The sequence below is a fragment of the Python bivittatus genome, unplaced genomic scaffold, assembly GCF_059951505.1.
Source record: "Python bivittatus isolate LINGU-HERP-01145 unplaced genomic scaffold, Pbiv_v1 ctg000850_np1212, whole genome shotgun sequence".
NCBI classification, from domain to species: Eukaryota; Metazoa; Chordata; class Lepidosauria; order Squamata; family Pythonidae; genus Python; species Python bivittatus.
Genome location: NW_028277112.1, coordinates 34,617,002 through 34,629,746, shown reverse-complemented (window position 1 = coordinate 34,629,746; position 12,745 = coordinate 34,617,002). Strand labels below are relative to the sequence as shown.

General features: G+C 36.7%; 1 protein-coding gene across 4 annotated transcripts in view; it reads right to left on the bottom strand.

Annotated features, from left to right (window-relative positions):
* The window catches only part of GOLM1 (golgi membrane protein 1), a 47,657-nt gene that overhangs the window by 10,425 nt on the left and 24,487 nt on the right, over nt 1–12,745 (bottom strand). For 2 of the 4 annotated variants that reach the window (XM_088130288.1, XM_007429247.4), the window contains 5 exons: nt 7,845–7,990; nt 6,014–6,193; nt 2,963–3,017; nt 1,853–1,955; nt 858–987 (listed from right to left, as the gene is read on the bottom strand). In XM_088130288.1, the coding sequence (XP_087986414.1) occupies nt 858–987; nt 1,853–1,955; nt 2,963–3,017; nt 6,014–6,193; nt 7,845–7,990 (614 nt within the window). Of the gene's footprint in view, nt 1–857; nt 988–1,852; nt 1,956–2,962; nt 3,018–6,013; nt 6,194–7,844; nt 7,991–11,501; nt 11,526–12,400; nt 12,488–12,745 lie in introns of those variants that run through there. The other 2 variants (XM_015888247.3, XM_088130289.1) reach the window with 2 other exon arrangements.

Below are 12,745 nucleotides of genomic sequence, written 5' to 3'. Positions count from 1 at the left end.
GTCCCTTAAAAAAGGGTAGGTTGGGGAGGCTGAGCAAGGGTGAGGTGCAGGTCAGGGAGGGTGCACGAAGGGGTGCACGAGAGGCACAGTGTGAGTTGGGGAGGGTGTATAACGGTGCAAGAGGGTGTGAGGGGATACAAGAGGCGTGGTGTGGGATAGGCTGTGTGGGGGTACACGAGAGGCATGGCACGGGTTGGGGTGTGCAGGTATGCAAGTGGGTTTGCAAGAGATGCAGGCAGCATGGGTTGGGAAGGGTGCACGAGTGGCTGGCACGGCATGAGTGCAGAGGGCCTGGGAGAGGGTGTGCGAGAGGGTGTGCGGGTGCAGGAGACTTACCCCAGTGACTTGTGTCCTTCCCTGCCAGCTTCCCCATTGACTTTCTGGGGAAGCTGGCAGAGAAGCTTGCAAATGGCAGTTACGTGACCACACAGCACTGCAACCAGTCATAAGTGCAAACTGCTTGCCAAGCACCCAAATCATGATCATGTGACCATGGAGGTACTGGGACAGCCAGAACTCCAAGGACTGGTCATAGCCACCATTCATTCAGCGCCACCGTAATTTTGAATGGTCACTGAATGAATGGTTGTTGGTTGAGGACTACCTGTAGTTGCAAAAGAATAAATAAATAAAGCAGGCATAAGATAATCTGAGTAGAATGGAGAGAGGCAATGAGACGTAGTCATCTTTGGACACAAACTGTAAGAGATATAGAAAAATATTCTGAGAGAGAATCACTATACATCAGAGGTATTTCTGAAAAAATATGAATGATACAAAGTATACTGTTCTGAATAATGGGATGATTCAATTTGCATAAAACTATAAAACGTCTAAAGCAAACATTAAAATCTTACTTGGCTTTTTCCTAATGTATTTGTAGTATGTTCCTTCTTTTCTTGTTCTATCTTGCTATCTTCTGGTGAGACTTCTAGGTTTTCTTCACATTGTTCTTTCAGTTCCTTCAACTTACGGACACACTGAGACCTTGAAGCAAAGAACAGAATATGGAACAAAGAACCATAACCTATAATCCACAAACCGTGTTGTTATGGTTACTGTTTGACAAGAAGTAGGAGACTCATTTCAAAGTACTATCCAGCCATAAAGCTTACTGAGTGACTTTTGGCCGGTCACTGTCTTCTCAGACACTCAGTGTTATCTACTTTAGTGTTGCCGTGACAATAACTTTGGCAGTGGGAGAGGGAGAGAGAGGGAGGGAAATGTGCATGCTACCTTGAACGCATTAAAGGAAAGGTAAGCATCATGAAGACATAATCTGAATATAGTCTGCCAACCATATATTGTAGCTTAAAGGTTGTTTGACAACTTTCCTATTCTTGCAGCCTTGGCAAGATCAGAAACTAAAGATTTTCAGAGCCCTTGCTTGGCTAATGTAGATAGCTGAGGAACTACAACAGATTAAACCTACTTTACCTGAGAAGAGGAAGACCTTTTTCATTCCCTTTTCGACTTCTCTCTTCCTTCTTTTGATCTCAGCTTTCAAATGGCATGTATATAGGTAAGATCAACCAAATATAACTTCCATTTTAACTGCAAGTCATGTACATTTCTTGCTAGTTTGATACATAACTACGTAAAGTATATTAGTCCAAATACCAGAATTCATGAATCAGTTAAGTAACACATTTAGATTTAGCAATCCATAGTCCAAGTATAACTTCATTCTGAAACTCCACAGACTTCAATAGGACTTGCTTCCAAAAATGTATAGGATTTAAAAATCTAAGCTACCAATTTCAGTATAGAAAAATTATTCATATTCAAACTTAATAAAAACTTGATTTATACTCATTTTGCATATAAAAACAACTGACTAATGCAAACTTACATGTCAAGTGACATTTTTCTCTGGAGGTTAGTCTGATTAGTCTGAAATCTGTAGACATCTAACTGAAGCTTTTCATATTCCCTCTGTAATTTTTTCAAATGCCCTGCAGCAACAGTGTTTTTTGTTTTTTTTAAAAAGAGAAAAAAACATTAAAAAGTATGAAAGAGCAAAGTTTTTTTTCCACTAGTAAGAGAGTGGTCTATAATAATTAGGCTAAAACCTATTTCGTTCAGTCTGCATGACCGATGCTGAATAATCCTGTTTAATTAATAGAAAAGTCCATTTGATTCAATACAGCTTCTTTCTATATGTTTCAGATTGCAGTCTTAGAACTATAATTGCATGGTTCTCTTCCAACTCTTTCCTGCATTTGATTTTATCTCCCTCCCTCCTCCTTTTTCTCTCTTTTTATGCAAGAAATATGGATACTGGAACAGTATTCTTCATATGCATGTTAAAAAAATATGAACAACATTCTCCAGCATTACTCAGAACCCTTTAAATATGTAATATTGGCTGCTTCTACCCTGAAAACCAGTAACAGATTCAGTATTTCCAATTACTGCCGATTTTTTTTAATGATTTAAGCTTCTAATATTGTAACAATTTATGATTTAAATCCTTGAATCAGTGTTGTTTGGTATGTTAGTATTTTATCTTTCTGGACACAAATATTTATCTGTACACTTCTCCATATGCTTCTGCAGCAAGCCATGATGATAACACACATGTAAATGACACTAATTATACAATTTGCATGAACTGCATTATGTTATGCAATTTGTGTTATTTGCATGAGGTCACAATGCATGAGACATTACTTGCTTCCTTGTACCTCCTGCAGATATCCATTTGGGACCATATCAACATATCACAATTTTTTTTTTTATTTTAAGGAATAAACAAGGAGATGGATGATCCTTCAAGAGTGGCCTTGAAACTTTTTCTTCAAGTGCTGTTTGCAAGTTCCTTATTTCAGCCAATTATATATGAGGCTTACATTCTGAACCTATATCATCTAGTGTCCTTTTTTATTGTTTTGGAATGGAAAAGGTTGTATCAGTAAATATAGAATAAAAGTTGCAATGATGATACTTTATTGAGATTTACCTTGAAGAGTCTGGATCAGATGATCATTTATTGTGATGTTATTTAATAACATTTCCTATGATAAGAAAAAGGGGATGTTAAGTGATTGAAAAATATCAGTTGGATCCAGCCTTAATCATATTTAGAGCACATAAGTCAGTGTGACAAGTCACATAGCTAATTTAATAAAACTAGTATTTTCAAGTAGTTTCCCTTAAGTGTAACTAAGTCTGGATTTAAACACAAGCCTTAACATTTACTTTCCATGTTCTCCTATTATTATATAAATGTTACTAATCCTTGGAAAGTGATATTTGTTTCTTATATCTGCAACCGAAACAGATAAAAAGAATAAAGAATATAGTCTGGATATGTATTTCAGCAGTCTGCACTGGAATACAGTATTACCAAAACCAAGAAAATCAAAATTGTATTTGCTCATCATTTGATCCTCAACCCACTTAAGGATCACCTCAAGTAATAAGCAATTACAATTAATTCCACCAATATTTTCCTTCCAAACTAACCTAATTCAATGTTCTTTTTAATTACATTATTCCTCTACACATTATCTCTATATACATTTTCCCAGACTTTTATTGCAATCCCAAAACATGACACCTTTTCTAAACTATATCAATTTAATTGCCTCAACATAATTACACCTGGACAAATTTAATTCAGGCAAGGAAAAAAATCATCAAATACAGAATGTGTTTTGCATTGTCTGCTTTTTATTATGCCCTCAGTTTATTAAACACTTTTGTTCATGTAAAAAAGAAAAGACATACTGTTATTACAGCTAGTGTTTAGTTATCTTATAAAGCAAACCTGTCAGTAGCTGTCTCCAATACTTAGCCCAGTTGGCAGACAGATGGTACAGTGTTGCTTTCTGGAAATGTTCTGGATAAAATCTGTGTAAAATTGTCTAGACAACTAATTTAAGAATGGATAAACTACTTTCAAGTAATAGGCATGTGTTTGTTAAGGGACTTATGTAACAGTTTACATTAATTAATTGTAAGCTGTATTGAATTCCTATGTAAATTCAGAAGAGAACTTCAGATGCAGAAACAGCATCTTCAGAATTATACAATTTTATTTTAAAAAGCAGGTTCAAGTTTACAGTCTACAGGGGGAGAGATTCGTGAAAAATGCACAAGCACTATCTGAAAACGGAAAACTACATAAGCAGTCTAGGCTATGTAAGGAAAAGGCAGATTTCCAGTGGCCATAATTCAAAGTCTTCTGGCTTTTGAAAGGAACTGCTAAGATATGCCTATTTGATATACAGTATTCTGCATTTAAGGTTAGTTTGACTAAAATGATGATAGAAGCAGCAACAACTATTTGTTGATTACAAGGAAATGAGAAGAATGCTGTGCAGATAGAGACTATGGCTAGGGAGGCTCTACACAACTTTGCTGGGACACCAGTGTAGACCTTCCTTGAGCAAGAGGCCTAGGTGACTATAATACATGCTCTACCACAACTATGATGGACCACTGGCACTTTGCATGGGGCATTTTGCACAAGGTTGCCCTTGAAAACTACCTGGAAGCCGCAACTGATGCAAAATACAGCAGCTCCTAACCATTCAACACCAGTTTTGTGTCACTGCATTGGTTGCTGATAGGCTTCCATGTACAATTCAAGGTGCTGGTTATTACCTATAAAATCCTTCACCGCTTGGTGCCAAAATTCATTCAGGATCATTTCCTTCAGATAGAACCAACTTCCCAGGCAGTGCATCCAGAGTTTGATGCTGTGGATTTCCCTATGTGAATTAATGCTCTTTGGTAATGGCTCCATCCCTTTGCAATTCCTTTCATTATGTATTGGTTTTATTGTTTTAATGTAAATTCTATGGACCATTGGGAGTCTTACTAGAATGGAAATCATTATAAGAATGTAAAATAAATAAGTAAATATTCTAGAGTAAAATAAGGATTAAAAACAATAACAGATAACATGTAAATTGGGAATTGCAAGCGTTAAAATAAAATTAACTATAGATGCTTGTCACACTTTACCCATTTTACTGAAAACAATATTTGGGGTTCCTATCAATATATTTGATCCTGATTTTCAGCAAACAGTTCAGGATGCATCATGAATTATTTAATTTTTATTAATACAAATTTCACATATGACTTTTCTCTTGTTGCCATGAGTCTAAGTATTTCAAGATTTCTTCAAATAAAAAAACCATTCTGTTTCCACCACCCAAAATAAAGGTTGGAATACTCTATCTATTTTCATTCTTAGGTCATGGGATTTTTACTTAAATATTTATAAACCGCTTTTGTGTAAAGCCAAATCAGCTCACAATGGATAAGTAATATATAAATACAATAGCACTAGCGCCCTTACAGGTTCATGCTGTAGAAAATAAAAAATACCAACTTCTGCTGATTCCTAATGCAGGGTTGAGGCTTTTTAAAAAATAATAATAATAATAACTGTGGTCAGTTAAGAACCTTATATGAACGCTGGTCAAAACTATTTGCCCCCTTCTTTCTTTCCTTGACAGTGCCCTCGCAGTCAGCAGAATATCAGGAAAAAAACAAACCTTGCTTTGAAAATGACTCTTGCAATGGCTTCCTTTCTCTTTATCAGTTTTAACTGTTCCCCAGGTTCAGTGTGCCACAGGAGACTAGGTGACTACTGGTAGCCCTTGGGTTACGACCATTCAAACTTGAGACAGTGCTGAATGAGAGGGACTTATGACAGGTCCTCAGAGTTCCAGCTGTTGCAGCATCCCCGCAGTCATGTAATTGCAATTTGGGTGCCTGGCGCCCGGCTCACAATTACTAGAGTGAGCTGCAGACGTCTGATTGCAATTTCTGACATTCCCTACCAGCTTCTCACAAGTCAATGGGGAAGCTGGCAGGAAGTCGGAAGTCCCAATCATGTGATTCCCACCCCATTTTTACAGCTTCTTTGGAAGAATTATCCTAAGAAACTGCATGTTAATTCTCATTAACAAGGCCCTTTCCTTTATGCAAGAACAGACAATGCTAATAAAACATTTATATAAAGGCCCAAAAGTTAGAAGAAACAAGCTTCTACCTTTTCATCTCTGTGTATTTTGTTCATATTTTCCACCTGGAAATCATGCAGGGATTGGATTTTATCAATCTGTTCCCTCTGTTTCTTTAGCTCTCCTTGGAATTCATTCTTTTTCATTTCTACAGCGCCTCTTTCTGCAGCTGCCCTACGCACTCTGCCTTCTAGTTCCATTATGCGATTCTAAAAGGAAAAGAATATTTGAAAAAAAGTTTCCCTCTTATGTACATATGTATGTATCTTTATTATAGTCACTGACCAGAATAAGTCTCCCCAGTATATATGCATAATTAGAATTTGTTTTTCCATTCTATATCTTCCAAACGTAAACTGGATTTATTTCTCTATATGCACACACATAATGATTATTATGTAATGCTTATGAGTCCTCTAACTCACTAGCTGAATGGATATCACAGAATTTGAAAACATCGACAGGGGAAGGATGGTGAGAAAAATATTCCTTGAATTTTGATCCGCAGGATAGTAGCTATGAAGAAATAAGTAGCTTAGCTCAGAGGACAGAACTTACCTGCTGCTAGCAGAAACAGATGGACAGAAGGTAAGGGGCCAATCTGGAGAAGTCTTTTTTTTTTCTTGTTGCGTTAATAGACTTGCTGCATTTTCTATAGAGATATCCAATCTAGTACAGGAGTATCTTCAAAGCTGTAGAACCAGTTCTGCAATATTTTCCCCACTTTCACCTTTGATCTGGGGCAAGGTGAATATTTTTGTGGGAAAAAACATGCAGTTGGCCTCTATTTCCTCTTGTTTGATAAGTGTCATTAGTAAGCCTTTTGATGGAAGCATGGCTAATTTTCTATGTACATATACACACCTCTATAGCTAATAATAATTGCACAACTTTATTTTAAAACAAGTATACATTTACCAGACCTTAAATATACTCAAAATGCTACATGCGTCATGTACTCTGGCTATAATCCCATGACTATTTCCTGCAATTCAAATGCTATTCATGTCTGTCTGTATGTTTATAGTAAGCACTGGGAATACAGAGTGGAATACTGCTCTGTTAATATTAAATGTGATCCAGTGCAACAACCATCTGTGAAAAAGATAGTGGAATAATGATGCTTCAGAAGTATAAAGAACTCCAGGAGGGACTCTACCATGGACCACAGATGGATCCGGGTGCTGTTAGTAAGAGGCAAAATAGGACAAGAGCTGGAGTAGCAGAGACCATGAGACAGCACAACCAAGAAGCTCATGATTAATTCCACATACTGACTTAAAATAAGAAGGCTTCTGGCCTGTTTGCATATGCACATCACATATACACGTAAAAACGTGGAGGAAGAGAAAACTGGAAATGGTATTTTCATTTGTATAAAATTAGTTAAGTCACATCACACAGCTTTTCAGGCAGCAGCCACTATCGTGTCATATTATAGGCACCAAATGTATTTGAAATATGTACTGTAAATGATGAGAATCTCATGAGACATTATGTGTCAACACGGAGATATTTTAAGATTTGACTATCTCAAGAGGTTTGGAATATTTTTAATTAAAAAAAAAGATGGAGGTCAATGAATGCTGTCTAGTGGCATCTTTGATCCCACAATGCCCAACCATTACACTGCTAAGCCCTGGTATAAAGCTACAGAATTTTCTGGTTGAACGGGATACAATGTTTTTCCAGGCACTTTCCTTCTTCCTTGTTTGCTTTTATGGCCAACTTCCAAACAACTGTCAGATACAATTGTCCAGAAAATCTAAAGTGCATTGTAATCTCAAGATAATAACATTTTAAAACACTGACGTATATACACTGATTCAATCAATTTGAAAACCAATAAAAGAGCAATACCTGCAAATCAACGCTACGGGAACTTGTTATCCAGTAATTAAATCCCAGAACAATTATACAAGCCACAAGTGCTGCTACTAGAAGAGGTGGTGACTTTATCCCACGACGGCTGTTTCCTAGTCCAACCATCTTAAAGTTACAGATTTCTGTTGGTTTAAAGAAAAAAATGTTTATATTTACCTTTGTTGTATTAATGAAAATTTCCAAGCAATACAAAAACTTGCCAGTAACAGTGCCTGCTTAGAAGTAGCTTGTAGCTTGATGAGCTAGAAGATACATGTATATATATCTATATATCTCCCTAGATAAAAACACAGAAACATATAAAAGCATAATAGTCAAGCATTCAATGTTTTATGACACATTTTAACTGCGGCAACATAGAATTTAAGCATAGTACTGTAATGCAAGGACTAGAGTCAGAAAGTAGGAGTTTTCTGTAATAAAGATTTGTTTGTCCAGGATACCATCACAGAAAAAGTGAAATAAAAGAATTCCATTTGTCCCTGTATAAACTGCAACACAGCAGTACGTGGAGAATGGTTTCAATCTCTCCAAACCACAACAGGGAAATTTATTTGGATAAGAGGATTTTGGAGTGTCTACCCAGTAGAAGGGCTGATGATAACACATTATACTGTACCCAAAGTCCTTTCTCAACCTAGGAAATGTGAGAAATGTTAAATATTTGGCTGGCTCTCAAAGTCCCCTTAAAATCTGGACTTTGTTATGTGGTGTCCTATTGTCCTCCAGTTGGTACTCCATATCCTTTGAGTAAGTACATGTCTGGCCTCTTAATAACCCAGGCTAAGAAGGAACCAAGCTAAGAGGCTGTAAGGTGCTAGTTTGAATGCTATAGCACTCCTCCAACTTGGAGAATCCTCCTCTGATAATACAAGGCAAATAGGCCAGTGAGGAAGAACCAGATCTGTAGCCAATAACTGATCACAGGCATTCCCACCACAAGTCACAGAGCAGTGTTGGATCACATTTTGGGGCAGCAAGTACATCTCTCAAAAATTTCATTTGCACCACTTCCATAGTATTCTTCATGGCATAAATTCCTACCTGTACTCTGTATAGGATTTGTGATAATGTTTGGGCTTTAAAAAGTTTAAGAAAATATCTCCACTGATGGGATGCAAGGAGTGCCTAATGGTGGCTACCTAAGAGGCATAACCATGTTCTGCTTTCCACAAATCTTGGCATCAAAAACTGAAGCATTTAAAAACATGAATGTATTCAACCTTATACCTCTTTATAATATAGATTTTCAGTTAGGTTTTTTTCTCAGAAGCCATGATTCTGATAAATATCTAACTCCGTATTAGATATGGCCCAAGTGTCATGCAAGAAAAGAATATCACAGTTGGACAGATACTTGAAAAACTGGTGATTTTTAAAACAGGAAAACCATCCTGCTATATTCTATGAAGTGGATGGGAGTCTGAATTATTTATTTATTTAAAAATCAATTAGCAGTTTCTTCAATGGGATTAAAAGATTCCTTTGAAGTTGATAAGATCCCTCTTGTGAGAAAGGATTATATGTTTTGTAACTCTTTGGTCAAAGGGGCAAGATGCTTAGCTATACTGAGACTTGCAAGAGTTTGTGCTCAGGATGGTTGAGGAGAGTTTATCGCTCCAAGATGAGATCCGGTATTCAAATTGAATTATCTCCCGCTCATGAACCTCCCTCTTTTCTCTTCCAAAGAGAAATGTTGTCAAGAATGACAATATCATATTATAAGTTAGGAATTAACCAAGCTATCAATGTGTATGCTGAGGGTACATTAGCTCTATAAAGGCGTGTGAGAGAGAGCTCTTTATCCTTATCATCCTCTTTGAAATGTAAAGCACACAGCACTTAAAAGGTTCTGCCAGCGAATCCTTGAAATAAACCCTTGAGGTAGACCACAGTCTCTCTTTCTATCCACCCCTTCCCTGTTGTCTTAAAATGTGGGCTATATGGCCCTTTGCAGCCTTCCTAATTATTTCATAGGTGTGAGGTTGTATGCTTGAGTATTTCAGGCACTGCAATTCAGAGAGACTTATCTACAAAGTCAGATGCTCTCTGGTGGGAGGTATACTTCTCCTTATTTGCTCTGCCTTGAAGGAGCATCTGTACACTTTAAAAATTCTTATAGAATTAATGCAGAAATTGGCCCCAGAAACCCTTCATATGCAGCAGCACTGTTGGAATAAGTTATTGTCTGAAGGTAAGGAGATTCCTCTTCTGAAATGGGCAGCTATGTACTCAGATGATTGTTCTCAGATCAATAGCCTGCTGAATACATCTTAACAGGCTACCTAGGGACTTAATGATTCAACTTCAGTCCAACCAGCAATCTTAATTGATGGGGTTAAGTTCAATTTGCAGAGACTTGATTAGGTTGGAGGACACCAGCATGCAAAAGAGGGGATGCCCCTTACTGGCTGTCCTATCTGTTCTTCAAGGTGAGAAATTATACTTCCCTAGCTCCTCTTGTTCATCAATCTGATTTCTTTTCTCCCCTTGACCAAGAGTGTCCCTTATGTTACAGTTATTAATGTTGTCAAACATTATCCCAAGCAAACACTTCCATAACTTCCTATTCTTCTAATTTTTTTTTTCTGGTATTGGAATTAATGCCATTTGAAACTAATAGTTTATCTTGGGTGATAGGGTAATATCTTAATAATTGCAATTGATCCTAACTAAGAAAGCTTTAAATTTTTCCATCTTTCAAGATTTCTTTCCATAGTTTGACATAATTATTTTGACATATTTCTTGATAATTGCCTGTTAAATACAAGCCCAGATATTTCACCAAATCTGTTTGTTATTTGGCACCTAGACTCCTCCTAGATCTAAATCTTCTTCTTCTTCAGTTAAATGTCTTATAATTATTTTTGTATTTTGAACACTGATTTTATATCCAGAGAATTCTCCAAAGCCTTGGATTATTTTCATCAACCGTTTTATTGCACTTTGTGGTTCTGTGATAGTTAGTACTATATCAACTGTATAACACTTAAACTTATACTCCTCTCCATGAATTTTGAGGCCAGAGATTTGTCACTTGAACCTTTTATGCCAATATTTCTATGATGATGATAAATAATAGAAAAGAGAGTGGGCATCCTTGCCTAGGGCCTTTGCTTATTTGGAAATCTACAGAAAGTGTTCCATTGGCCATTATCTTTGCCTTTTACCACTGATGTATTCTTTTAATCCAGGTTTGGAACTCTTCTCCAAGATTTCTTTTGTTCAATACTGCAAGTAAAAATGGCCACTGCAGATTATCAAAGGCTTTTTCTGCATATAAGAAGATTAGCACTGCCTTTTTTTTTCTTTTTTCTTTTTTCTTTGCTTAATACAGTCTACTGTAATGACTATAAACCTGTTGTTGTCCTTATGATTATTTATTATTTATTAAACCAATTTATATAGCCACCCATCTCACCACAGGTGACTCTGGGAGGTATACAACAAAGCTATAAACAATCAATACATACATTAAAAATATAAAAAGCAAAATAAAACAGAGAATAAAGGATGTTAAAAATAAGGGAGCCACCTCACTAATCCCCCTGTTCCCTGGGGTCCCCAGGCCTGATTGCATAATCAAGTCTTAAGGGACCTCTAGAAGCTCAACAATGATGAAGCCAACCTCACCTCTTTGGAATATCTATTTCATCCATTTTCTGTTCTATAAGAGTCTTTGTAGATATTATGGTGTGAGCTGCAAGCAACCACTGCCAAAGTATATGGTCCATATCTGATGCTGAGCCCTGTTTATCATTGCATATAGTCCAGGACCTAGTTCCAGGATGATTTCTCCAGCCTGTTGATTTTAAGCAGCTAAAACTTTAACAACTGCCATTATAATTGCATAACAGCCTATGCACTTGTAAGTAAAATATTCTATATATGCAGCCCATATTTGCCTTTTTCTTTCTGCTAATCTACCAATATTGTTGGTAGATTGTGTTGCCTTTTGCCTCCTTTCCCCTGCTGGGATGCACCCCCTCCTTCCTGATAGCCTTGATTTCTCACATCACCCTCCTCTTCATAGATACATTCTATCACATTTCTCCTTCCAATATAGCATGATAATTCTTTCAGCTAGCCTCTATAACTGGCTAGGGTTAGGTAGGTGGGTACAGAAATGAAACATGGGTCATGACAGCACAATGCAAATCCCATGATTTATATATCTGAATCTGATGTCAGAATGCAAGTATGGAAGGACAGGATTTGCACTGTGACATCATTGCAAATATGTCATCACTTTTTTTTTTTCACAGGAACACCTATGGTTCTTGACATCTTCTTACTGGGGACACAACCAAGAAGAACATATGCATCTTAACATAAATATTTACAGAGCTGTATAAACAATTATATTCATATTAATCCCAAATGTAACCACAACAGGACAAGACCAAAACATATAATACAGTATTCCAACTTCTGAGTTGCATCTCCAACAGCCCAGCATTTGTCACCAACTTTTATAAACAATTCTCCAAAGTATCCAGTATAAATGAAGTAACCATTTTTGTTGTACTAACCTCATTTTAAGACAATGGGTAACTCATTTCATATTTTTTAAGTGGCATTCTTTTAGTTTACCAGGCAGAACATTCAATCTCCTTATTCTGGAAGCAAGATAAATATTATCAGTTTAATCAATCCTGGAAAAAAGGATCATGGCTTAGGAGCCACAGTTAGTTCTCTCATTGCCTCTGCCTGATCACTCTTATTTTCTTTCTTTTTCTTTTTTTTTTCTTTTTCTTTTTTGCAAATTGGGATTACTCTTGCTACCTCTGCAATCCTTGGGAATAAAAGTGACACAAATAAGAGGCACCCACCAAACTAGGTTTGTTTTAATTAAACACTTGTTTTCCTCACCACTA